The sequence below is a fragment of the Vulpes lagopus genome, chromosome 10, assembly GCF_018345385.1.
Source record: "Vulpes lagopus strain Blue_001 chromosome 10, ASM1834538v1, whole genome shotgun sequence".
NCBI classification, from domain to species: Eukaryota; Metazoa; Chordata; class Mammalia; order Carnivora; family Canidae; genus Vulpes; species Vulpes lagopus.
Genome location: NC_054833.1, coordinates 104,394,352 through 104,422,266, shown reverse-complemented (window position 1 = coordinate 104,422,266; position 27,915 = coordinate 104,394,352). Strand labels below are relative to the sequence as shown.

Genomic DNA, 27,915 nt, shown 5'->3' with positions numbered 1-27,915 from the left:
ATATCATCCTGGTTTTGCAATTAGAATGACACTGAGAATTATTGGTTTAAGGATTCCACAGTTTGTATGTACTGATGATGAGAGTAATGATGTTTTTATCTAATTTTTATCATCTTTATTAACATTATTGAGGTATAATATACATGTAGTAAAATGCACTTGTTCATCAGTTCAATGAATTTTGAGAGGTTTACATATCCATCATAACATTTCTGTCATCCTAGAAGGTTTCTTTGCATCCCAGTTCACCCCAGCCCCATCCTCAGCTGCAGGCAATCATTGATCTCTTTAGCATGACTACAGATTAGCCTTGTCTTTCCTGGAGTTTCATATAAGTGAAATCATACAGTGTGGACTTTTTTGTTCCTTCTTCTTTTGCTCAGCGTAATTTTTTTGAAACTCTTCCCTGTTGTGTTGGTTCTATTCTCAAAAGTATTCATTTATGTGGGTATACCATTATTATTCATTTTATTTTGTTAATTTACTTTATTTAAAAGATTTTATTGGGGATCCCTGGGTGGCTCAGCAGTTTAGTGCCACCTTCAGCCCAGGGTGTGATCCTGGAGTCCTGGGATCGAGTCCCATGGCTAGCTCCCTGCAGGGGAGTGGCTGTGGAGTGGCTGTGGAGCAGGCTCCATCCTGGGGACTATAGGATCTCCACCTGAGCCAAAGGCAGACGCTCAACCACAGAGCCACCCAGGCATCCTCAGTCTTTAGATTTAAAGTTTTAGCCATCCTAATGGTGCAAAGTGGTATCTTATAGTTTTAATTTGCATTTTCTTGTTTACTAATGACGTTAAGTGTGTTTTCATGTGTTTATGGCCATTCTTACATCTTCTTTGAGAAGTGTCTCTTCGAATCTTTTACTCATTTTTAAATAGTATTGTCTTATTATTGAGTTGTAATATTCTGAATATGTGTCCTTTGTAAGATAGGAATTTTATTTTTTTCTCTTTCCATGGATTGCTTTATTTTCATCTTTTGAAAAGCAAAAGTTTTAAATTTTTGTAAAGTTAAATTTATTATTTCTTTCATATTTTGTGCTTGTTATATATGAAATCTCTGCTTAACAAAAGTTCTGAAAGATTTCCTCCTTCGTTTTCTAAAGGAAGATTTTTAGTTTTGGCTTTATTGTTTAGGGCTGTGACTCATTTTGAGTTAATTTTTGTATATTATATGGGGTTAAGGTCCAAGGTTAATTTCTTCTTCATAGATATTTAGTTGTGCCAGAACCATTTGTTCAAGGAATATCCTTTGTTCTATTGACTAATCTTGGCCTCTTTGTTGAAAATAATTTGAGCTTATTTGTGTGGGTCTATTCCTAAACAATTTTGCTCCATTCTCTGAGTCTACCCTTAAATTCAATTCCACATTGTCCTGATTACTGTAGCTTTATAGTATTTCTTGAAATTAAATAGTGCAGTTTCTCTTAACTTTGTTCTTTTTTTTTTCCCTTAATTGTTTTGGCTTCTATAGGTTCATTATTATTAACTTAAAAACAACTCATGAGACTATGACTATAACTTAAAAAATACTCTAAGATTGGTTTATTATTTTTTCCTTATCACAATTTTCAGAGTGCCCAGTCCTGAGATGATTACTGTTTCTTGGAAAAGTATTTAAGTCTGATAATTGGTCTTCTCTCCTAATCGCTCATTTTGTTGAATTGAACTTTGATTGTGATCATATTCAGTATTCATCTGATAATTTGTTGAGTTATATTGAGTTCACAGTTGAGCAGAAAATATCTGTCTTCCCTAAGGTTAGGCATAGACCTTTTCTTACTACTTTAAGGATTGACCTACCTAAGATTTGGGTTGAGTTTGTTCGTAAGATATTTTGATATTAATGATAGATTTTACACATTGATATATTCTGTGTCTTATCTTGTTTTACTTGATACTTAATACTTTTGTTTGTATTCTTTCCAGAAATTTCCTGAGTTGAGATTATATATGTAATAGTTTTGCTGAAGTTTTGTATCATTGCAAATGTTGAATTCTTAAAAATTAGAAGTTCTGTGAATAGTTTTGGTAGTAAAAAATATGAACATTTTTATTTAATGTCTTTCCATATCCAGAGGATGCCAGCCCCCATCAGATTGCGGGAGCTGATCCGGACCATCCGGACAGCCCGAACCCAAGCAGAAGAACGAGAAATGATCCAGAAAGAATGTGCTGCAATTCGATCATCTTTTAGAGAAGAAGACAATACATACCGGTGTCGGAATGTGGCAAAATTACTATATATGCACATGCTGGGCTACCCTGCTCACTTTGGACAGGTAGGCTGGGCTGAGACTACATCTAGCAAGGGTACTCTCTTGTTTGAATGACAGTAGCTCAGGGAGGGTCAATCTTTTCTTGTCAAGGAGGATAGGATACTTTTGATAGCCATATAGTCCCATCATTGTGGAATCAAGAGTAGAATTAAGAAAGTTGTAGACCTGGAAAGGCATCATATTGGTGTCAGTTGTGCTTTCCATTGGAAATCTCTTATTATGTGGATTAGAGTATGTTTTGATGGTGGCATCTAGCTTGCTTAGAGATTGATCAAGATTAACCAGTAGATTGTGATTGGTCTGTCACAGGGGCTGGATGATAATGAATATTTAAGAAATGTTTGCTGAATGTTTTCTTAATTATATTCTGTACGCACAATGATAATAAGGAGGAATACTGAGAACATGTTTTTAAGTAAAACAAATTAAGTGGTTGCCACATAATGGCGTTTATGGGTTTTGTCATAATTAGTTCATTACTTGACTGTTATAGCCACTGTGTAGGTCTGCCTCCTGATTTTTTTTCTACACACAAATGCATATTATTATATATAGCCAGTCTAGGCTCTGAGAATAATAATACTCTTGGTGATAAGTGCTTTCTTCTTTCCATGTTTATAAATGATAAGGGAGAATGAGTTACAGAGAAAGAGTATAGCGGGTTGTTCTTAATTCTTATTAATGCTATTAAATTTTATCTCAATTTCAGAATTATATGCTAAAGAGTCTTTTTAAGGAAAAGACTGCAAAATTGAAAGAATGTGCAACATTAGGCAGGAGAAAAATACCACCCATGTTTCCATTATTCAAAGATAACTATTGTTAATGTTTTGATATATTTAATTTACCTGGAAAGATGGCCATGTGTATCTTTTATTCAGCTTAGTAAGTCCAGTGAAAGATTCCCCCATCTCTGAGTTAAAACAGTAATGGGATTGAATCTTATCAGACTGACTTGGGTTAGTTTTATGCTTATTTTGGGGCTGGGAATGAGATCACTTTCTCTGGAAATACATGATTGAGAGTGGGAGAGCATTAATTTCCCAAAGGAAAATTGAGGTGTTAATATCAAAGGAAAGGAGGACCCAGGTACTAGGCAGACAAAAACAACAGCTGTTTCCTCTGAATAAACACGTTATATGCAAAAAAAAAAAAAAAAAAAAAAAAAAAAAAAAAAAAAAAACCACGTTATATGCTTTTACCACATCAAAAAGCAGTTCAGGTAGATATACATTTATTGCGTGTCATAGTATAAAGTAAATAGATGTTCATATATTTTTGTTGGTTGATTTTAAGTAGATACATTTAGGTTAGATTTACAGAAATCTGATATATTGGGCTGTAAAAGATAGTCAAGGGTTTGGGGAGACTCTTAATGCCTACATTCAGAGATAACCACTATTTAACATCATGGAGTTAAAGGAGTTCTAAAAAGACCAACCGTTGAATTTAAAATATACGATAGATTTAAGACAGGATATTTTATTTTGTGAAAGATCAGTCTATATTTCTTTTTTTTTTTTTTTTCAGTCTATATTTCTAAAAGTCTTTTCTATACTATGTTTAAATAAAATGGGCTTTCCAGCTTTACTAGATGGTGTTTTCTGGGTGTTCTGGAATTTAACTATTTGATAAAATATTTAATTCTTAGGTGGAAAATGTTACTATTCAAGGAAACTGTACTAAAATTGTACAGTTTAAAAGATTTTTCTGAGTGGGAATAGGAATCATAATTTTAAAGTCCCTTAATATGTTTCCTCTATTTGAATAAGTCAGGGTCCTATCCAGTCAGTATTTGGTACCCTGCCCATCAGAATTTCCTTTATAATGTACCCATAAAAAGATTCCAATCTGCATTCTCTCACAGTGCCATTTTCATTTAAGTATGTGTAACAACAGCTACTATTTATTGCATTTTATTAGATTTGTTAGACTTTGCTGCTGTTTATGATAGCCAGTAACTGCGTAGCCACTGGTCTCTTGAAATGTGGCTAGTTCAACTGAGGTGAATATTAAAGGAAAATAAATTTTGGAAGATATTTGATGCAGTTACTGGAAAACTTGTTTTAGACAACTTGGGTATGTGAATCTATCAATTGTAAATTTTATGAAGTCTAAATACAGACAGTTATGTAGTATACAAATTGAGATGTGCTGTAAGTGTAAAATATATACTGTATTTAGAAGCCTTAGTACAAAAAGATGTAAAATAATTTTTGTGTTGATTATATGTTGAAATTATATTTTAGAGCTATTGGGTTAAATAAAATACATTATTAAAACTAATTTCACCTGTTTCTTTAATTTTTACTGCAGTATCTAGTATGATGCTGTTCAATAGAAATAAAAATATGAGCCAGATGTATAATTTAAAAATTTCTAGTAGCCACTTTCGAAAAGTCTTTCAAATTTTATGATAAAACCCATGAAGTAGGTAATATTCTCAAAGTGCAGATGAGGAAACTGAGATTCAGAGATTAAGGGCCTTGTTTAAATTTACATAGCTAACAAATATTCGAGGATTAGAGCTCAACTTTGTGTAACTCTAAAACTTATTCATTCTTTGGGTATGTTTAAATCTGTAAATAAGTTTATTAACTATTTAATTACTTTAGCCCTGACTTGCTGTACAGAGGATTTGAGGTGACATACATTACCAACATCTATTTAAAAAAAAAAGAAAAAAATAATAGTAGAAAATAAGAGTTGGGGAAAGAAAGAATTCAGAACTGTACTTGCTGTTGGTGAGGCAGCTAAGGCAAGAAAAAGAATTCAGTTATGTGCTTGTTAAAACTAGAATTTAAGAGTGCAGCTACAGGAACCAGACTTCCTGGATGTGAATTCTGGCTTTGTTATTTTACTATCTATGATTTTGAGCAAGATCCTTAACCTTTCTTTTCTCGGTTTCCTCATCTGTAAAATAGGGACAGTCTTCATACCACTGTATAGGGTTATGAACATTAATAATTAGATTAGTAAATGTTAAACATTTATGTTTTATACATTAAAATCTCAAATATTACTGATTTTACTGGTTCCTCAAAGACAGCAAAATATTTTTTTGAAAAATCATTGAATTCTAATATAGATTTCCATTTATTTATATATTTACATATGTATGTGTGTAATCTCCCACCCAACATGGGGCTCCAACTCACAACCCCAAGATCAAGAGTTGCATGCTCTTCTGGCAGAACCAACCAGGCACCTCTGAAATAGATTTTCTTATGGGGGTCTTTTATCTAGGAGTCTCTTAATAATGTAAAAGACTGTATCCTCAACACTTTTACAGCAAAAGCCGTGATAAATTTCTTGTAGAATTTGTAACCTTTCATGTGTTCAGCTTAACTATGATCCAGAAGTAAAGTTGAGTATCTAAAGAAGTGGGTAGATTGCAGAAGTAAAAAAATGGTAGCTTGGGGGCCAGATTCTTCCACAGATGTATTTTGCACTATATGTTAAATTGTTTTGAATTTGCTACTGATACAAAAATCAAGGAACTTTTCATGGAAATCTGGATTTCTAGTTTCTCTTAGAAAATCAGATGATTTGACAACACTGGATCCACATTTTCCATGGCACTGGTAGGCTGGTGACCTTCTTTAGGCTGGGCTTGCATTGTCTATTTCTTCCCCATTCCAAACTGGCCTGCTATACCCAGGTACCCATCCACAGTACTCTTCCCTTCCATTTTTTTTTTTTTTTAAGATTTTATTTATTCATTCATCAGAGACACAGAGGCAGAGACATAGGCGGAGGGAGTAGCAGGCTTCATGAAGGGAGCCCAGTGTGGGACTCAATCCTGGGACCCCAGGATCACAATGCTTAACCACTGAGCCACCCAGGCATCCTGCTTCCCTTCCAATTATAATACAGGATAGCACTCCACTTCTTGTGTTCTTTAAAGTTTTTTTTTTTTTTTTTAATAAATTTTTATTTATTTATGATAGTCACAGAGAGAGAGAGAGAGAGAGAGAGAGAGAGGCAGAGACACAGGCAGAGGGAGAAGCAGGCTTCATGCACCGGGAGCCTGACGTGGGATTCAATCCTGGGTCTCCAGGATCGCGCCCTGGGCCAAAGGCAGGCGCCAAACCGCTGCGCCACCCAGGGATCCCTGCTCTTTAAAGTTTTACAGCGTTCTCTATAAGGTCTTAAAAACTTTTGGTGAAATTTACAGGTTCTGTGGAGCTCTTCTACTTACTGCAAATAGCACTCTTAAAACTTCAATAATTAGGTTTTATATACAGAAAATAATTAATTTTTGCAACATTATTGGATTTGGTTCTAAGAGTTCCTGTAGACCCATTTCTTCCATATAGTCAGTACTGTTGTCTGTAAGCAGTGGTAATTCCCTAACTTTCTATCTGTAATCATTTTTTTTCTTGTTTCTTTACTGTGCCATACCTGTAATTGAATGGTGATAATAGGCATCCTTGTCTTGAGCACCCTTAAGGCCAGATTGTGCCCAAAATAAGCCTGTCTTACTGTTCCAGAACAGAGGAAAAACTACAGAAGTCATGTTAAAAGGATTTAGTAGCCATCAGAAGGGGCTTTTTGTTTTGCCCCAAAATAAGAAAATTTGCGCATTAATAAGAATAATTGTAGTTGAAATACCAAGTAAGTTTATATCAGTGAGTTCATAATTTTTTTTTATCTAAAGGTTTTATTCATTTTAGAGAGCACAAGTGAGCAGGGAGAGGGGCAGAAGGAGAGGGAGAGATAATTGCAAGCTGACTCCTCACTGAGCGTGGAGCCTGACATGGGGCTCCGTCTCATAACCCAGAGATCATGACCTGATCTAAAATGCTTAACTAACTGTGCTACCTAGGCGTTCCAGTGAGTTCATAAGTATTAAACTTTAAAAAACCCCATTGAGGGATCCCTGGGTGGCGCAGCGGTTTGGCGCCTGCCTTTGGCCCGGGGCACGATCCTGGAGACCCGGGATCGAATCCCACATCGGGCTCCCGGTGCATGGAGCCTGCTTCTCCCTCTGCCTGTGTCTCTGCCTCTCTCTCTCTCTGTGTGTGTGACTATCATAAATAAATAAAAATTAAAAAAAAAAAAATTAAAAAAACCCCATTGATAGGGCAGCCCGGGTGGCTCAGCAGTTTAGCGCCACCTTCGGCCCAGGGTGTGATCCTGGAGACCCCGGATTGAGTCCCCCGCCGGGCTTCCTGAATGGATCCTGCTTCTCCCTCTGCTTGTGTCTCTGCCCCTCTCTCTCTGTCTCTCATGAATAAATAAATAAAATCTTTAAAAAAACAACTCCATTGATCATCTTTGGAGAATCCTAGGGACTTATTTTGAAAACTGATAAATAAAAGGAAAGAAACATTTATCCTCCCTTTCCTACCAGTAGTTTCTTCTGAAGGAACTATTTGTAACCCAACAGTATGTACAGAGTAGTTGCTCCTTAGAGTACAGCTGATAAATGAAGAAAGAATAAAAGAATTAGAATATTACATACATTTTGTAATCCTTGATGGTCATCATCAATTCACAAGAGAGACAAACACCAGAAATAACTATATACTTCCTGATGAAAGTTCATACTACCACCTATGAAGTGTATTTGCTAAATCAAAATAAAAACCGAAAAACCTGAATCTGATCAACAATCTTGTCCATTTAACAACGGGCATTTATCAGAGTTCATTGCATCATTGTTTCTAATCTGAAAACATTGGGAATAATTTATCCACAAAAAGAATAGGTAAGTTGTGGTATATACCAAAGTCACTGTATTAGCAGTGACTATAGCTGTATTAGAATTTCTTGTCTGAATGTGAGCAATACAGAAAGACGTTGAATGAAAAGTATCATATGGTATGATACTTATATAAAGCTTAAAACAATTGCCTCAGCATATGTAGTAAAGACATATGGCAATGATAAACTGCAATTTTGAGTTTTGGTTATTCCTGGGATGGAGAGAAGGGAAATGGGATTGAGGCAGAGTATGCAGAGTGCTTCAGTTGAATTTGTAATATTAAAAAATGTAAAAATAAGTAGGACAAAATGAATGATTTGATAAAGCTGACTGGTGGCTCAATGAGTGTTACATGATTTTTGTGTATTTTTGAGTGAAATATTTCATAATTTTCTCGAGGAAAAATGGGATGCAATAGCAATGTTTAGTGTTTTATTTTTTGTCCCCTCTGCCAGAATGAAAAAACAGACTGGTCTCATATGGATTTTTATGTTGCCATACTACATAGTGTGTAAAGCAAGTTACAAGCTTATTCTTCAAGTGTGTGTGTTTGTGTGTGTGTGTGTGTGTGTGTGTGTAGACTAGAAAGTTATTTCTGAATATTAAATTGAAGTAAAGGTAACTTTTTAAAAGACCTAACCAATCACTTGTAGATGCATTAATGTTTAATTGTATCTTTTCATCAAGACAATTGATCACATCATAAAGCAGAATGTTCAGTATAAAAGCAAATGTATATATGCATTTGACCTTGTGGGAAATTGTTCTAAAAGCTAACAAAATAGGTGCGGCTTTTTTCAAGGGCAACCAGATTAAATGTTGATAAAGAGCAGTATTTTACTCACATTAGAAAAATGTAACAAGGCCAAAAAATCCTTTTTTAAAAAAAATTGCTTTGATTAAAAAAAAAAATTGCTTTGAAACTTGGAGAAAATTTGAATATTGAGTCATTTAGAAAATGTTTATAGAAATCAAATTGTCAGGCTTTACCTGAAACCTACTCCATCAGGATATTTTGGGGGTGATCTACATACTTCAAAACTCTCCCAGGTGATTTTGATCAGTCAGATTTGGAAGCCACTTCCTTAAGACATTATATTTATTCCAAAGGGAGCCCATAGTTTCACTCTCTTAGGCTTGTTGCTAATGGCTGCCTGAATGTTTCTGCTGAGAAAAATTGTTAGGTCACTGCAAGAGTCAGCTGTAGAGAATTAGTGACTACTGTCTTTGCCTCGAAAGCAGAGAGTGGAGGGCCGCTTTAGGGTTGTCTTTCATGATGTGGCCCAGTTATCTCAGTGAAGAGGAAAATGAGGCCCAGGTTGGTGAAGTAACTTGCTTAGGTCTCTTTTTAAAAAATTTTCTTTAAAGATTTTATTTATTTACTCATGAGAGACAGAGAGGCAGAGACACAGGCGGTGGAAGAAGCAGGCTCCATGCAGGCGCCCGATGTGGGACTCAATCCCAGGACCCCAGGATCACGCCCTGATCCGAAGGCAGATGCTCAACCACTGAGCCACCCCGGTGCCCCTTGCTTAGGTCTCTTAAGCTAGAACCGGGATTAGGGCTCCTAAATCAAATCGTTTCTATTCCACTATGTGTTATGTAAAGAGATAGGAATCTTTCTCTGATTTTTTTTCTGTTTCTCACCTGAATGAGTGCCCTTCCTGACTTGTTTTCACAGTAGCTTGTGCATAGTTGTTACAATATGTGTGTGTATATATATATGTGATATATGATGTATATATATGTATCATACTTCTGATATATATCCAAATGTTGGTTTCTTTTTGTGTGCCCTTTAACTGGGTATCAGTGAGAATGTCTAGCACATTGGTTTTTACGTAGCAGGAGTTTATGAAGTTAAAGCAAAACCACAGCATCTCAAAAACAATTGGAAAGTAAATACAAAGAAAATCAGTGAATAGCTAAGAGTTACTGCAAACAGACCTTTGGGATGGAAGATAGTAGGGACAGTGAGAAGGTTGCTGTTAGAAAGCCAATTATAGGAATGTTGTTGACAAGGAAGAAACTGATAGTGAAAAATACAAATGCCAACAGAAGAAAGCATAGCCATTGTGGGGATTAGAGGTAAAGAATGGACATACTTGGGGGGATCCCTGGGTGGCCCAGCGGTTTAATGCCTGCCTTTGGCCCAGGGCATTGATCCTGGAGTCCCAGGATCAAATCCTGCATCAGGCTCCCTGCATGGAGCCTGCTTCTCCCTCTGCCTGTGTCTCTGCTTCTTTCTCTCTCTGTGTCTATCATGAATAAATAAATAAAATCTTAAAAAAAAAAAAAAAGAATGGACATACTTTTTAAGCTCATATAGCATTAGAGGTATAATAGAATAGCACAATAATCACTCATTATGAATTTAAGTTATTTAAAAAGGACTGATTGTTTTCATTTACTGAGTTGTATTTTCATAAGATTTTGGTCTTTAATTTTTAATCTTTTCCTAAACAATCCTAAGACTTACATGCATTTTTGTTAATTTTTGAAATTACATACTACTCAATTTTGAGAAGGGAATAATTGCCCGCCTTTTATTTTTTTATTTTTTAAAATATTTATTTATTTATTATTTATGATAGAGAGGCAGAGACACAGGAGGAGGGAGAATCAGGCTCCATGCCAGGAGCCTGACACGGGACCCGATCCCGGGACTCCAGGATTGCGCCCTGGGCCAAAGGCACGCGCTAAACCACTGAGCCACCCAGGGATCCCCATACCCCCTTTTAAATGATAATATTATTATATTAACTTTTCTAACTACAAGTTAAATGTAACTTCCCTTTATCCTGAAGTTTCAAACTTTTTCCTGCTAGCTCAATATTATTTATCTTGGAAATAGATAATGACAGTTCATTCATTTAAAATTTGAAAGGTACAAAAGAATGTATGATTAAAACTCTGCTTTTTGTCCATGTCCATCCTTCCGGAGATATTTTATACATTTCTAGGCAATGGAAATGCCCCTCCACTGTAAAATACATACTGTATCACACTGTGTACATTGTCTACTTAATAATCTGTCTTGAAGATTAGCCCATGCCCTCATTCTTTTTCCAGCTTTTTGACATACTCATGGTAATGTATAGTATTCCTTGATGTTTATGAATCATGATGTTATGAATCATAGTTTATTAAACTGATGCCTTGTTAATGGACATTTCTCTCCAATCTTACTATGTATCTATTTTTTATTTTATTTTTTAAAGTTTTAAGCAGGTTCCATACCTGTTGTGAGGCTCGAACTCAGAACCCTGAGATCAAGAGTCACATGCTCTATTGACTAATCGACTCTATCATCTGCCTTCAGCTCAGGGCATGATCCCAGGATCCATAAGAAATGCACATGGAGGGATCCCTGGGTGGTGCAGCGGTTTGGCGCCTACCTTTGGCCCGGGGCGCAATCCTGGAGACCCGGGATCGAATCCCACGTCGGGCTCCCGGTGCATGGAGCCTGCTTCTCCCTCTGCCTGTGTCTCTGCCTCTCTCTCTTTGTGACTATCATAAATAAATAAAAATTAAAAAAAAATTAAAAAAATAAAGTTTAAAAAAAGAAATGCACGTGGAAACCATATTGAGATACTACTTTTTAACCTATTATATTAGCAAAGTTAGTCATAACAGTGCGAGGACGTTAGTGATTGGATGTAAACTGACAAAAGCTGTAGTGAGAAAAGATCTGGACTATCTTAATTATAAATACACGTACCCTTTGACTCAGAAATTCCACTTTTAGGAACTTACACTACCTTTGTATTAATACATGTGCAAAATAATGGTTATTATTCAACTGTATTACTTAATTTTTTAAAAGATTTTATTTATTTATTCATGAGAGACGCACAGAGAAGGAGGCAGAGACACAGGCAGAGGGAGAAGCAGGCTCCCTGTGGGGAGCCTGATGTGGCACTCCATCCTGGGATCCCAGGATCATGACCTGAGCCAAAGGCAGATGCTCAACCACTGAGCCACCCAGGTGCCCCCAGTTCAGTGATGTAAGTAAATTTACCTAGATGGGTTTGCATTTGTTTTATGAGGAGGTTGAAACCCATTTCATAGGTTTGGATTATTTTTGTTTTCTTAGAACTCCCCATGTTTTTTGTCCATTTTTATATTGAGTTGTTGGTCTTTGAAAATCAATTTGTAGGGATCCCTGGGTGGCGCAGCAGTTTAGCGCCTGCCTTTGGCCCAGGGCACGATCCTGGAGACCCGGAATTGAATCCCACGTCAGGCTCCCGGTGCATGGAGCCTGCTTCTCCCTCCGCCTATGTCTCTGCCTCTCTCTCTCTCTCTCTCTCTCTCTCTCTCTCTCTGTGACTATCATAAATAAATTAAAAAAAAAAAAGAAAATCAATTTGTAGAATCCTGTTATATCTGTGAAATGAGTTGCAAATATTTTTTCCAAGTTTGTCATTTTTGACTTTGTTCACGGAATTTGGAGTAAAAGCAAACGTTATTTTTTGTCTCTGTGGTTGTGTGAATATAAAAGCTAGACTGTTTACTATGGTCTTAAAGCATATGCTAGATTTGTGGGTTAGCAATGTTTCAAGTGGGATTTTCAAGTAGCTTTAAGTGAGAAGGAAATAGTACTGATTTGAAGTTGTACTGTTTTTCTTCTGTAACTCACACCAGAATTGTATTTTTAATGATTGATGCTCAAAAATAGATGCCCTCCCCTCGTATTTACTCATAACCCCATTGAACACCCCTTCATCCTTTTTAACATCTGAAAACTTTGATAATAATCTTTTTTTTAATATAAGATTTTATTTATTCATGACAGAGACAGAGAGGCACAGACACAGGCAAAGGGAGAAGCAGGTTCCATGCAGGGAACCCGATGTGGGACTTGATCCTGGGTCTCCAGGATCTTCGGCGGCGCTAAACTGCTGAGCCACCTGGGCTGCCCCTTTGATAATATTCTTAAAGATGAAACATGGTACTTTCTTAGCCTATTGCTGGTTACCGACACCTACCTGTAGAGTATGATGAGAGTTAATCCTTCAGTGGAGGGTGGTTTTCAAATGGTATTTCCAGTCTTTAGTCTTATATTTCCTCTCAGATTTGCCACCTTTATAAAGCAAATGTTTATTCTTGAAGCAAAGTCACTGTACCAATGGGGAATATTAAAAAGAATTAATTTAGTGTTTGTCCTTTTAAATTGTGGTTTTTCTTTTTCTGTTTTACTTTTGGGCAAGTTTTAAGCAAGTATCACAAAAAGCAACAAATTGTACTCACTAGTCACTAATGACTTTTAGTGTGACTATCTTAAAACTTGGCTCTAAAAAACACAAAGTAATATTAATGCCTAAGAGTAAAGCCTGTCTTCTTATTAGTGTATCTTAATAACAAATTTTTGGTTACTCTTTTTGTGTAATGCCTACTTTTTGAAAGCATGATTCTAAGGATGATAAAAATTTCAGTAATAACTGATTCTTAGAACTTTTTTTTCACTGCTAAAATTCTCACTTATAGGATTATTAAATAGGAAGATTAAAAACCCTTTTGTTGAAAAAAGTAAGATTTTCTGATGGTATTTTAGTTCCTGATTTTCTCATTAACCTCAGCAGTGATTTTTCTGCTGACATTGTAAAAATGACTTTCTTCATCTTCTATTTCAGAAATTGTTCTTTAAAATTTAAATTGAATGCATAGAAGGAAGGGAAGGCTTGTTATATAATCTCTGTCAGTTTTAGAAGGCATTTCAGTTTCCCTTTTGGATATGGTTATTCTTGGAGGCTTCTTTGATTTCATGATAGTATAGTCATTCTGCTAACTTTAGGTGTTTTTAATGGAGATACATCGAGAGAGCAATTTTTAAATAGCTTGAAAAGTTTTATTTGTAAATTCTTTTACTTTCCTCAATTTCATTTATGAACTTATAGGCAAATTCAGATGGAGAGTAGTCTCACGTGATTTTAGGCTATTGTACACGGGTCTGCATTTGAGCTCCTTTCCTTGGGATGGGGTGGTTCTAAATGGGAGCATAGTTTGCAAAACTCCTCTTAGAGAGTCTAACTTATGTACACCCTTTGAAAACAATTGCTATTGAGGGAACATTTGGCCTTTTCCATGTTAGTCAAGATGGAATGATAAAGTATATCAAAATGATTGTGATCAAGAAAGGCTAAGTAGAAAAAAAAAAAAAAGAAAGGCTAAGTAGAGAGACTGTTTAACTACAAAACTACAAAGAGTCTTGAGGTCTGAGGATTTTTATCAATTATGTAAAGAAAAAAATCATATAAAACATTTTAGGTTAATTCCACTCCTGAAATTTCCTTTGGCTTTTTTCTCTGTATTTTTATTCCTCATATCCTAAAGTCTTACTTTCCCTACTATTTGATGCAAGCCCTAAATGTAACACTTTCCACATTAAAGTTAGTTGTTGTCTGTCTCTGCTTTTCAGTTGTGTATTCCTGACGTCTAAGATAGTGTTTGGCAGTTTGAAGGATTTCCAGTTATGGGTTTTTTTTATTCAAAATAGGAAACAGACCTTAAATATACACATAAGTTAGGTGTTAATTTAGTACAACCTGAGGATTAAATTAAGAATTGAGTTATATTTGATTATAATACTTTACTAGTTAATATTTATTTCAATCTGTGGAAGTAAGGTAAATTTCACAGATTATTTTGGATAGCATATATCACAGGACCTTAATGAGATGGTAATTCTGGAACTTGGTTATCTATTATTAAGGTATCTAAAGATTTTAGTTATTTGCCTTTTATTTAGGCAATTTGGTAACTACTTATTTTAGCCATCCACTGACTCTGGGTTAAAAACACTGTTTTCCGGATTGTGGTAGCAATTTCTTTCTTTCTTTTTTTTTTTTTTAATTTGCAGTTGGAGTGCCTCAAGCTTATCGCCTCTCAAAAATTCACAGACAAACGCATTGGTTATTTAGGGGCAATGCTGCTGTTAGATGAAAGACAAGATGTCCATCTTCTTATGACCAACTGTATCAAGAAGTAAGTCTTACCTTTCCTTCTTTTAATGACTGCTTTGTGCTTTTAAAGTTTTCTAATGACATCAAGGCTTCTATTTATTGTTTTTATTTACTATCTAGAATATATTTGAATTGCTCTTATTTATGTGTAAAGAGGATAAGCAAAGGATTAAAATTTCTGTAGGGGAATATTTATTATTATTATTTTTAAGATTTTATTTATTCATGACACACACACACACACACACACACACACACACACAGAGGCACAGACACAGGCAGAAGCAGACTCCATGCAGGGAGCCTGACGTGGGACTTGAGCCTGGGTCTCCAGGATCACACCCTGTGCTGAAGGCGGCGCTAAACTGCTGAGTCACCCGGGCTGCCCTTATTATTATTTTTTAAAATTTTATTTATTAGAGAGCAAGCACAGGGTGGCTGGGGGCAGGGAGATAATATCTCAAGCAGACTTCATGTGCTGAGTGTAGATCCTGACACAGGGCTCCATCCTACCACCTGGAGATCATAACCAAAGCCAAAATCAAGAGTTGGATGCTTAGCTGACTGAGCCACCCAGGTGCACCTGTAGGGAATAATTTAATTAAATGAAGGCATTGCTATACATCTTCAATCATAGGAACCTAGTTTAGTAATGAAACAAGAATTTGGGCTAACATAGAATAATAGAAAAAGCATTGGTATATCAGAGCTTTCTTATATTTCCAGGACCTTGAATACTATAAGGTCCTTGAATACCATTTTATTAAAATGTTACATTTATTAAAGAATCACCAGTGTATGTTCTGAGTAAATACCATTGAAAGGGGGCAGCCTGGGTGGCTCAGCAGTTTAGCACCTGCCTTCGGCCCGGAGCATGATTCTGGAGACCTAGGATCAAGTCCCACGTCGGGCTCCCTGCATGGAATGGAGCCTGCTTCTCCCATTGCCCGTGTCTTTCTCTCTCTCTGTCTTTCATGAATGGATGAATAAAATCTTAAAAAAAAAAAAAAAATACCATTGAAAGGTAGAAGGAGAGGTCTTGCCTGTCAGTGGTCCAATTCAAGATTTCAGTTGCACGAAATTATACCTAGCCCTGTGAATTTTTGTGTCTTTTTTCCTCTCATGGGTACTTTACTAGTCCAGTCATGTTTGTTGAACTTACAAATTGAGAAATGCTTGCTGTATGGAGGAGTGGCCAAGCAGGGAATTAGTTCTAGCATCCTTCTTCCAGCAAATGTCTATTAGAAAGTTATGGAAGTTCTGATGGCCTTACTGGTTAAAAGTACTTTATGGTTTGTTTTATGATTTTGGTGTGTCTGTTGATTTCCTCTCCTTTGTAGATTTCTTTTTCGTTTGCACTATTTGTTTGACAAAGTAGAAGCAGGGAATATAGGTGATCACATTTGTAGTTATTGAACTCTTACACTTTTCTTTTCTGTGGTCAATAACGTTCTACTTTAAAAATTTTCCAATGGATAATGGAAAATTCCAAAATGAGAATTATGATTTAGTTGTAAATGTAGTGTGTGTCATGTAAATACATTGAGTCTATAAACTTAATTTTGGGAAAATTTTATTTTATGGCTTTGAGATAAATACTAATGAAAATACTAAGTTGATTGGCTTATTCAACAAGTATTATTGTATACCTATTATTATTGTATTCCTTCTAACAGCCAGGAACTATTAGAAGCTCTAGGGAGGGAGAATGAAAAAAAATGGGCAGAGATCCTTGGTATCGTAGAGGTTACATTTTACATGTTCAGCATGACTCTTTTATACATTTACTCTGGCTAGGCCTTTGAGAGTTATTTTAATTTTTTTCTTGCATGCTCTGTTGCCCTCATTACTTCAGCCTTCAATCACATGCTGATGATTTGGCAGTTCTGCCTTACAGCAGGTTCATATTAAAGAGTTAATACCAAACTCAAGTATAGGTTTGTAGCTTGATAAAAATTGAAGAATGAGATACACAGGCAAAGAAGAAATCTTTGTTTTGAATTTTAAAAAAGATTTTATTTATTAGCACGAGCAGGGCAGAGGGAAGGAAAGGGACAAGCAGACTACTGGCTGAGCAGGGAGCCCGACTCAAGGTTTGATCCCAGTTGGTATCATGACATGATCCAAGGGAAGACACCTAACTGACTGAGCCACCCAGGCACCCCTTTGTTTTGAATTTTAATGAGACCTAGCCAGACCCCAAATGAACTTTTTGAGAGAGAACTAATAGTTGGGAAATGATCTGCACTTTAGTCCAAGCTCCAGTTAATTGACTTTGGATCATTTAGTTTTGTTTTTAAAAATTATGTATTTTTAAAGATTTTATTTATTTATTCATGAGGGACACACAGAGAGGCAGACACACAGGCAGAGAGAGAAGCAGGCTCCATGCAGGGAGCCTGATATGGGACTCGATCCCGGGACTCCAGGATCATGCCCTGAGCTGAAGGCAGACATTTAACTGCTGAGCCTCCCAGGTGTCCCTTAAAAAATATTTGTTAACAAATGGGTTTCTTTGTTTTGTAAGAGTTTTTTGTTCAGTGGTTTTTGTTTTTGTTTGTGTGTGTGTGTGTTTGCTTTTTGTTTGTATAATAGGGCATCATAGTGTACCAGCAGTTTTTATGTTAATGAACGTTTCCCTCATTGTTCATTGGCCTAGAAAAGCTCCAAATGATTAAAGATCTTGGAATCTTTAAAAATTGGATATGATATTTTAAGAACCCGTATTAATGCAAACTTTTTCTTTTCTTTTCTTTTTTTTTTTTTTAAGAGAGAGAGAGAGAGAGAGAGAGAGAGAGGCAGAGACACAGGCAGAGGGAGAAGCAGGCTCCATGCAGGGAGCCCGACGTGGGACTCGATCCTGGGTCTCTAGGACCATGCCCTGGGCTGAAGGCGGTGCCAAACCGCTGAGCCACCCGGGCTGCCCAAACATTCATAATCATTGAAAAAAATGAATGAAAAGTCAGCTCTAAGGCACACGTGGTGGCTCAGAGGTTGAGCATCTGCCTTTGGCTCAGGGTGTGGTCCCAGTCCCGGGATCGAGTCCCACATTGGGCTCTCTGCAAGGAGCCTGCCTCTTCCTCTGTCTATGTCTCTGCCTCTCTCTGTGTCTGTCATGAATAAACAAATAAAATCTTAAAAAAAAAAAAGTCAGCTAAATATCTTGGTAACTGGGAGCCTAAAATGATAAAATCATAGTTAAGACTTAAACATTTTTACCAGAAGAAAACTTTTTTTTTTTTTTTTTTGAGAGAAAGAGCAAGTAGGGGTCGGGATAGGGTGCAGAAGGGTAGAGGGAGAGGGAGTAAGAATCTTAAGCAGGCTCCATGCCAGGCTCGAAACTGACTTGGAGCTTGATCTCATGAGCCTGAGATTCATGACCTGAGTCAAAATTAAGAGTTGGACACTTAACTGACTGACTCACCCAGGGACCCCTGACCAGTAATTTTTGCCTTCAAAATTCAAATTCTTACAAAGTAGCAAACCTGGCTAATTTATGCTTTTCTTTATTTTCCTTTCTTTGTTCAGGGAAGATTAAAACTGTTTATTATTTCATTTAAAATGATCAGTAACAGGGGATCCCTGGGTGGCGCAGCGGTTTGGCGCCTGCCTTTGCCCAGGGCGCGATCCTGGAGACCCGGGATCGAATCCCACGTCAGGCTCCCGGTGCATGGAGCTTGCTTCTCCCTCTGCCTGTGTCTCTGCCTCTCTCTCTCTCTCTCTCTGTGTGACTATCATAAGTAAATAAAAATTAAAAAAAAAATAAAATGATCAGTAACAAACACCTTACATGGTAACATCAGTAATGCTTTTTAATGAAAAAATATTTTCCAGGGATGCCTGAGTGGCATCTGCCTTTGGCTCACGTTGTGTTCCCGGAGTTCTGGGATTAGTCCTGCATTGAGTTCCCTTTGGGGAGCCTGCTTCTCCCTCTGCCTATGTCTCTGCCTTTCTCTCTGTGTCTCCCATGAATAAATAAAATCTTTTTTTTTTTTTAACTTTTATTTTTTTTTTAATTTATTTATGATAGTCACAGAGAGAGAGAGAGAGAGAGAGGCAGAGACACAAGCAGGCTCCATGCACCGGGAGCCTGACGTGGGACTCGATCCCGGGTCTCCAGGATCGCGCCCTGGGCCAAAGGCAGGCGCCAAACCGCTGTGCCACCCAGGGATCCCAATAAATAAAATCTTAAAAAAAAAAAAATTTCCAAAACAAAAACTATTCAAATGAGAAAAATAGTATTATCTCACATTTTTGTAAGTCTTTTATACATCTGGCCTAGTGGAAGATAGCTAGATATCATATTTGCCTCTGCTTTCTTTTTATTTTGTTTTAAGTCAAGGTCACTGTTAATTTTTTTTTTTAAAGATTTTATTTATTTATTCATGACAGAGAGAGAAAGAGAGAGGCAGAGACACAGGCAGGGGGAGAAGCAGGCTCCATGCAGGGAGCCCAACGTGGGACTCGATCCTGGGTCTCTAGGATCACGCCCTGGGCCAAAGGCGGCGCTAAACTGCTGAGCCACCGGGGCTGCCCTGCCTCTGCTTTCAATATCTTGTGGACTTTAATAGCCTTTCAAATAACTGGATATTCTTCTTTGATACTATACCAAAACTCCATAAGTGGTAGTTCCTTAAGGATTAGTTACAATGTAGAATTTCAAACTGTATCAGTGAAGTTTGGTACTTTGTTATATTAAAACCCATTGTTCTGTCTCACACTTTGAATGGATCTTTTACTCATGTATGGGTTTGTAACACCATGGCTAAGTCATTTGGAAAAAATTGGCTCATGAATTAAAGTATTGATAGACTGTGAATTTCATTATGGCAATACAAATTTTCCAAAATTCTCTTACTTCAAAGCTTGGATTTTATCATTGGCAACAAATATTGTTGGTTTTTGCTCTTGAAGTGAAGGCTAAACTTGACTCTTTTTCCAGAAGATGTCCATCAGATACCCAAATCTTAATAATTATAGTTGTCTGTCAGTTACTTTTCATTTAAAAAGCATACACATTTGAAAAGTTCATAGTTTAGTTTGCAAGTGCACAAGTACTTTTCTCTCAGATCATCACTTGAGGATGCAGAAGTTCTTTATGCATGTTTCCTATTTGGTCACATAATATTAAACAGTATGCATTTGAGTCAGGATTTAATAAAACTAATCTTTTTTGCTGCTTTGTCACAGTCTTAAGTGAAACAAATAGACACATTCCTTTCCTCTTTTCTCTCTCTCCTTCCCTTCCTTCTTTCCTTTCTTCTCTTCCTTCCATCCTCTGTGCTTGTGTGATAGTGAATACAATGACTACTAGTATAGTTTAGTGCCATTATTCTGGTTTGTAATGTAATTTTTTGTAATTTTCCCCACCACTGCTTTTGCATCATTAGTTCAATTGTCAATACATTTGGCAAATGTATTGGAGTTAGTATTATGAAAATGGTTTGGCTCTCCTGGACCCCATGAAACTGTCTTAGGGCTTCCAGAGATCCTTAGCCACTGAAATCCTTAAGGACCATTAACTAAAGGATACTAAAATGCTCTTAAAGCTGATAGAAGTAGCATAACTCATACAATAATTTACCTTCTGAATAGTAAAAGTTGATTATAATATGTAATGAATTTACTAGTTCAAGCTTTTAATATTTCAGCTTTTCTGAAGGTATACTTCCTGGCTGATTTGTTAAATAATTTTATACAGTAATCAATGTCTGTTAGAAATAGAACCTTGTATATCTGTGTTACCAGATACAGGGCCTCACTAAATATCTAGCGTGGTTTGTTAAAGATGATTTAATTAGCCAGTTTTTTTTAAGATTTTATTTATTTATTCATGAGAGACACACACAGAGAGAGAGAGAAAGAGAGAGAGAGAGGCAGAGACACAGACAGGGAGAAGCAGACTCCATGCAAGGAGCCTGACGCGGGACTCGATCCCGGGTCCCCAGGATCACACCCCGGGCTGAAGACTGCACTAAACCGCTGAGCCACCTGGGCTGCCCAGCCAATTTTTTTCTAGTTAATAATATTTTCCTCTTGATTACAAAAAATAAAAGTGTAAAAATTAAGACATCAAGGTTAATACTATACCATAAGGTTAGAGGTTTCAGAGTATTTCTGTTAGGATATTTTTTTTTTTTTAAAGATTTTATTTATTTATTCACAAGAGACAGAGAGAGAGAGAGAGAGAGAGGCAGAGACACAGGCAGAGGGAGAAGCAGGCTCCATGCAGGGAACCTGACGTGGGACTTGATCCCGGGTCTCCAGGATCAGGCCCTGGGCTGAAGGCGGCGCTAAACCGCTGAGCCACCCGGGCTGCCCCTCTGTTAGGATATTTAAGTATGCTTTCTCTAGTAGTAGGGACCGTGTTTTCTGAATTTTTTTTTTTTTTTTTAAGATTTGGTTCATGTATATATATTGTCGTATTTTTTGGTAGTTAGTAGTGGAGCTTTTTTTTTTTTTTTAAGATTTTATTTATTTTTTCTGTGAGAGGCACAGTGAGGCAGAGACATAGGCAGAGGGAGAAGCAGGCTCCATGCAGGGATCCCAATGCAGGACTCGATCCCAGGACCCTGGGATCACACCCTGAGCCGAAGGCAGATGCTCAACTGCTGAGCCACCCAGGTGTCCAAGTGGTAGAGCATATTAATTTTTTTTTTAATAGAGAGATAATGTTCACACTCACACTTGGGGGTTGGGGAGTGAGGGGGTGTTGGGGGAGAGGGGAGGGAAGAGAGAGAGAGAGAGAGAGAGAATGAATATCTTAAGTAGCCTCCTCACTCAGTGTGAAGTCTGATGCAGGGTTTGATATTACAACCCTGAGATCGTGACATGAAATGAAATCAAGAGTCAGGTGCTTAACTTACTGAGCCACCCAGGCACCCCCACGGATCTTTTAAACAAACAATACACAGTTGTGTTTCGCATGTCTGTCTTTGTTGATTTTCACTTTCAGTGGTTTGCTGAATATTCTGAAGGTAGCTAGTTTCTTTCTTTCTTTCTTTCTTTCTTTCTTTCTTTCTTTCTTTCTTTCTTTCTTTCTTTCTTTCTTTCCTTTCTCTTTCTTTTCTTTTCTTTTCTTTTCTTTTCTTTTCTTTTCTTTTCTTTTCTTTTCTTTTCTTTTCTTTCTTTCCTTTTCTTTAGCTAGTTTTCAACAGATAACATGCTGTTTAATTTATCTTTGGTATTTGGAAACGTGGAGTTGTAAGCCTGTAGGAGGCACTGTCAGTCAGTTCACTGTATTGGTGATTTGTAATTAAGTTAAACATGTTTTTGCAAAATAATCATATTCATTATTTTCTTTACTGGAAAAATTGTGAATCACTCAGAGCTACCTCATTAGATTGTGAAGCTTCTTTATGCTGAGCACCAGGCAAAGCATATTCATTTCTACCTTTTTCCTTTCTTTTGCAGTGATCTTAATCATAGCACGCAATATGTACAGGGGTTAGCACTTTGTACCCTCGGCTGCATGGGCTCTTCAGAGATGTGCAGAGATCTTGCAGGAGAGGTAGAGAAACTCCTGAAAACCTCCAATTCTTACTTAAGAAAAAAGGTAACTTTTAATGAAACCAAATGTCTGCATTTGGATTAGGGAATATTATGGAGATGAGGCAAATTTTCTTTGTTTTTTGAGGCAAAATTATTTTTGAGAGGTCTGATGATATAACCTATCTTTCTCTGCAGTAAATATATTCTAAATAATTATATATGAATCAAGTGTTTACAAATCTATTTTTATACTAATTTTGGAGGTGGGTTTTTTTAATTGGTGTTTAACTTCAGTTGATAATTGTGAACATTTTAATTCTTCTCTTCATTCCTCTTTTTTTCTTTCGAGGAAATGATTTATAAACAAGCAAATGTTACTGAATTTCCTAGATACCTGATTATTTCCTAATTTATCAGATTCTAAACAGTATTAAACAAAGTGATAACAGAATTTTAAGAATTTACTTTTTTTCTAATTAGTGCCTATGTCTTTGTATTAGTGCCTTTGAATCTCTGGAAGTGCAGTTCCATTGGGACCTAGATAATTATTAGAGAATGATCTAGAATACACTTTCTAAATTGATATATTTAAATGGAATAGTAATGGAATACAATGATCTTACTCTCTTATGCTTTTATATGTCGATAGAAACATTTTTTGTTTTTGAAAGTTGTTCTTGAACCCTGTAATCTCCGTAAACAAGAGGTGTAAAATATAGAACTCTGAAGAAGTGAACACTTACTATTGCCTGGCTGATACTCACTGTGCCTCCACATTAATGGTGTGAGATGAGATGTTGCAAGGGCCATGCTGTTTTCCAGGATCATGGACTGTTAATGATGATTGTAAACCACAGCTAGTGCTTTCTCTTAAAGAATCAGTGGGCTGCTCTTGTTCAGAAAGTACATTATTTCATTAAATAAAACATTTTTGTGGATTGGAAAAAAAATTTTTCCCACAAATATAACTAGGGGAGAATTAGCTGAAATACTTTCTTGTTACTATATCTAAAGTTTTGTGGTATATAACTCCAGCAAATAGTAACTAAACTAATTTTTGGCCGGCATAATCAAAATCAGTCTTTGTACCTTTCTTTCCAGTGAACAAACCAAAACCATCCTTTTCTTTAGTAGAGACTATCTAATTATCAAATGATTTTCTTGATAGCAGCAAAGAATGAATTGGGGTAGATATAGATATTATTAAAAGTAACAGCAGTAATATGTCATTCAATTGCATGGTGTTTTTATGAAACCTTTTGGTCATCTTAGAAGAATGAGTATCACAGATTAAGTCTATTTTTTACTGTGCGAAACTCCACATAAGTTACATTTAATTTGTTAGATAAATTCATATTAACCATAGTCTAGGAACTTTTTGTCCACTTATTTAGTGGATTTATGAGCAAAGGGACAGGTGAGCTAAAAGTTCTCATTCATGAAATAGTATAAATTGGAAAGCCCTAACCAGTTAATATATAATAAATCTGATGTCTAACTTCATTCTTCTTTATTCTTTTTAGTAGGTGAACTAGATGATAAGGTTTTTTGTTGGTGTTTTTTTGTAAGATTAGTTGCCCTGACTTAATTGAAATAAATCTTTTGTCCTTTTTATTTTTTTTATAGGCAGCACTATGTGCTGTTCATGTCATCAGGAAGGTTCCTGAACTTATGGAGATGTTTTTACCAGCAACAAAAAATTTATTGAATGAAAAGAACCATGGTAATGTGATTTGGATGCACTTGTGAAGTATTAAGGGAAAAGAGAAAGGCTCAGGCAGTGTTGGCCTTCTATTTCAGTGCAGTGGACTTGCCTTTTTACTGTGCTTAGGCTTTTCCAGGAAGGGCTGATGGGTCAAATCTTTGTTTTCTCATATCCTATTTTTATAATTAGAGATTGATTCCTTCATAGTAAACTCAGTTTTCATTTTCGGTCCTCTTTTACTATATTAAAAAATACTGTGTTAAGTTGCTAATACTCAGTGTAACTAATAAGTGATCCTAGCCTTGATTTCCATATGTAAAACACTTTGATTTCCTGGCTGTTTTATAATAGAAGAAAACGTTATTTTTTAATTGCATTGTAGGAGTATAAGATTGATGAAAATCCTTTGTGTTACTTGTAATAGGAATTGATAATGGGCACTCAGATATTTATATAAAATGAGAGAAATTAAATGGAACATGGATGTCCTTTCCCAAACATTTTATTATTATTATTTTTTAAAGATTTTCTTTATTTATTAGAGAGCAGGAGAGGCAGTATGAGTCAGGGGGAGGGGCAGAGTGAGAGGGAAAAGCATACTCCTTGCTGAGCAGGGAGTCTGACAGGGGCTCTATCCCAGGACCCTGAGATCCTGTCCTGAGCCAAAGGTAGATATTTCACTGACTGAGCCACCCGACACCCCTCAAACATTTTATTCTTGTTTTGAAGTTAGTGAAACAAGTTAGTGAAAAGAAAATGCATGTGTCCTACTAAATGCTAAGAGAAAAAAATGGTAAGGTATATATAATTTGATTAATTCAGTCCTGTGCCTAGAAGGCTCAGAATAAACTTGTTGAACAAATAAATGGTTAGGGTACTTATTATTAGTGGAGACTATTGTGAGATCCTTTTTACTCACCCTGGAACAAGCATATTCACTTTGTAATCCATAATTACCTTGGAGTTTTGATTGATTTTATCTGGAAATTTAAAATCTTATTAAGATTTTTGCTTTTTAAGTGATCAGATTTCAGCTAATAGCTTATTAAATATGGGCCAGATGATACCTAGCTTATAGGGACTGTGAGCATGTCTTTATGGATATTCTCTGATGGAGAGACACTTGTGTTGGTTTTCATTTTTTAGCAGTTATGCTCACATAATTGTTAAAAATATTCTGATTTGATTGACTTGACCAGTATTAAATCAGGCATCTATTAAATACTTCCTTTGTATTCGCCTCAATGCTTAGCTTCTTTGGGAATTAATAAAAGTAGCAATTACCCTTTTGGAATTGACCTTCAGAACTCAAAGCCTTGTTCTATGAAGTTGAATAATATATAGCCTCATTTTTAGTTTTTGTTTGCTCTTTTATTTCAGGTGTCCTTCACACATCTGTAGTCCTCCTCACAGAAATGTGTGAACGAAGCCCAGACATGCTTGCACATTTCAGAAAGGTAGGTATCATTCTCTATGCCTTTCTTGATTGAAAAATGATTTTTCTGAAAAGTATATGATTTTCCTCACTTATGAATTTTCTTTTGAAAGGAAGTTACAGAGCTGAATAAAGGACTTGACCAGCCCTGCTGTGTGGTAGGGCTGGAAGCCAGGTTTAGGCATATAAGAACTGGCAGTAATACAGTTGTTTTCCCTTTCATAATAGAAGTCTTCTCTCAGTGTTGGCAGACCTACCAAGCTCTCATGTCCTTTATCTGCTGTTTTTACGCTGAAGTCAGGAAATGTAACCTGAGGTCAAATTACAAGCAGGAATTGTGTGTGTGGGTGTGTGTGTGTTTAAAGGCAGGTTTTTTTTTTTTTTTTTAAAGGTGAAAACTGCAAAGTGAAATTTGTTTTTTGTTTTTAAACATTTTTTTTTTTAAATCTATTTATTAATGATAGTCACAGAGAGAGAGAGAGGGGGGCAGAGACACAGGCAGAAGCAGGCTCCATGCACCGGGAGCCCGACGTGGGACTCGATCCCGGGTCTCCAGGATCGCGCCCTGGGCCAAAGGCAGGCGCCAAACCGCTGCGCCACCCAGGGATCCCTTTTTTTAAACATTTTTTAAAAAAGATTTTATTTATTTATTCATGAGAGACACAGGGAGAGATAGGCAGAGACACAGGCAGAGGGAGAAGCAGGCTCCATGCAGGGAGCCCAATGTGGGACTTGATCCCAGGTCTCAAGGATCACGCCCTGGGCTGAAGGCGGCGCTAAACCGCTGAGCCACCCAGGCTTCCCGTGCAAAGTGAAATTTGACATTACTTTTATGTAACACAGGGTCACTCTCTGTTCATTTTAGGCTGTTGACTAGTGATGGAAGTCTGGCTCTTCCAAGTTTCCTCTTCCCTTTTTTTACAGCATTATAAAATGGAAATTTTTGTTTTTTTCACTGGCTTTTGAAGACAGTAGTAAGGAGGCCTGGGAAAGACTGTTCTTTGGGTAGTGACATGCATTTAATTCCTTTTATAAGGTGCTGATCACTCAGTAAATGGGGATTACTTTGTATTTGAGATCTAATGAGATTCTAAAAGCAGTTCTTTTTTGGCTCCCCCCCCCCCCCTTAGATGTTCATGTCTTTATTAAATTATTGTAAAATAGTATGAGGCCTGTATCTGTCCCTAATGCTTGCTTTGTATGTTTTGTTCCTGTTGTCTGTTTGGAATCCTGCTGTATGTTAGAATGAAAAGGTAAGAATTAACCCTCTTCTAGATGGTGCATGCTGGCATTAGGTCCTTAGTAGTTTTTGTGCATCCATCCACAAATGTGGCTTTTAAAAATACACTAATGCTGAAGCTGTGCTTAATACTATGAGTTATTTGTTCAAGCATTTTTGGCTAACTCCCTAGTCCAGTTTTTTGTCTTGTCACTTCTCACTCCAAAGTCAGCCTTGGATTTCAGTTGCAGCCTTTCCTGAATTCTAAGCCTCCTTCTCTGCCTTTTCTTCATCTTCACTTGAGAAACTTTGAACAGTTTCCCAGTGTCTTTGGTGATGGCAATTCCAGATCAGTTTGGAGCCTTGGCACAAAACTCTGCTTCTTTTTGAAGTAGATATTTTAGAGCCATGTGTGGGTAACCTCATACTTTATAAAAAGCTCTGTATGTACTTCTGATCCCTCAGTTCAGACTTAGAGCTTTTATTTCCCCCTTACCTACACTTAATCTGCCTGGAAATTTTGAAATACGAAAAGGATCTTGAGGTAGAGTGGGTGGGCATCAACTGATTTTCATGGCTGCAGCCTTTCCCTTTGTCCTCTTATTTTGTTTGTCTTGTCATCAGTTTTAGTAACTTGCATTTTTGTCTGAAAAATAAAGCTGGGTTCCAAGAATTTGTATGCTAAGCATTTAGACATTTGTGCTTTTTGTCCCAGGGCAACTTTATGTGGTGTGCTGGTCTTTTGTCAGTGAATAAAAAAACTTCCTAAATTTAATAGCCCAAGGAAAAAAGACTTCTCCAAGAAATCAGATTAAACAAATAATTAGGGATATGTGTAATACAAAAAAGTAGACCTTTGGGAAGTATGCAGAGTGAGCCACTATTTGTGAAGAGCTTTGTAACTAGGTGGTCCAGGCTTTATTACATTGTAAAGGAGTTTGCAAATTTATACTATTCTTACCTCTAATATAAATCTCCCCACAGTTGGCAGATTTCATGGGGATTCTGTTTAGAATTTATAGGTCACCACCATAACTTAGATTTGTTTTAATTTTGGAGCTACTGAAGTTAGAATTTTGTTTGAATGGCTTATGGATCACTTACTTTGAAAT

General features: G+C 36.6%; 1 protein-coding gene across 2 annotated transcripts in view; it reads left to right on the top strand.

Moving 5' to 3' along the window:
- AP1G1 (adaptor related protein complex 1 subunit gamma 1) overlaps nucleotides 1-27,915 on the top strand; it is a 75,597-nt gene that overhangs the window by 19,227 nt on the left and 28,455 nt on the right. The window contains exons 2-7 of one of the 2 annotated variants that reach the window (XM_041770731.1): nucleotides 2,081-2,284; nucleotides 14,851-14,975; nucleotides 22,367-22,508; nucleotides 24,071-24,167; nucleotides 25,530-25,606; nucleotides 26,829-26,837. In XM_041770731.1, the coding sequence (XP_041626665.1) occupies nucleotides 2,084-2,284; nucleotides 14,851-14,975; nucleotides 22,367-22,508; nucleotides 24,071-24,167; nucleotides 25,530-25,606; nucleotides 26,829-26,837 (651 nt within the window). In that variant the 5' untranslated portion in view covers nucleotides 2,081-2,083. The remainder of the gene's footprint in view (nucleotides 1-2,080; nucleotides 2,285-14,850; nucleotides 14,976-22,366; nucleotides 22,509-24,070; nucleotides 24,168-25,529; nucleotides 25,607-26,828; nucleotides 26,838-27,915) is intronic. The other variant, XM_041770732.1, reaches the window with a different exon arrangement.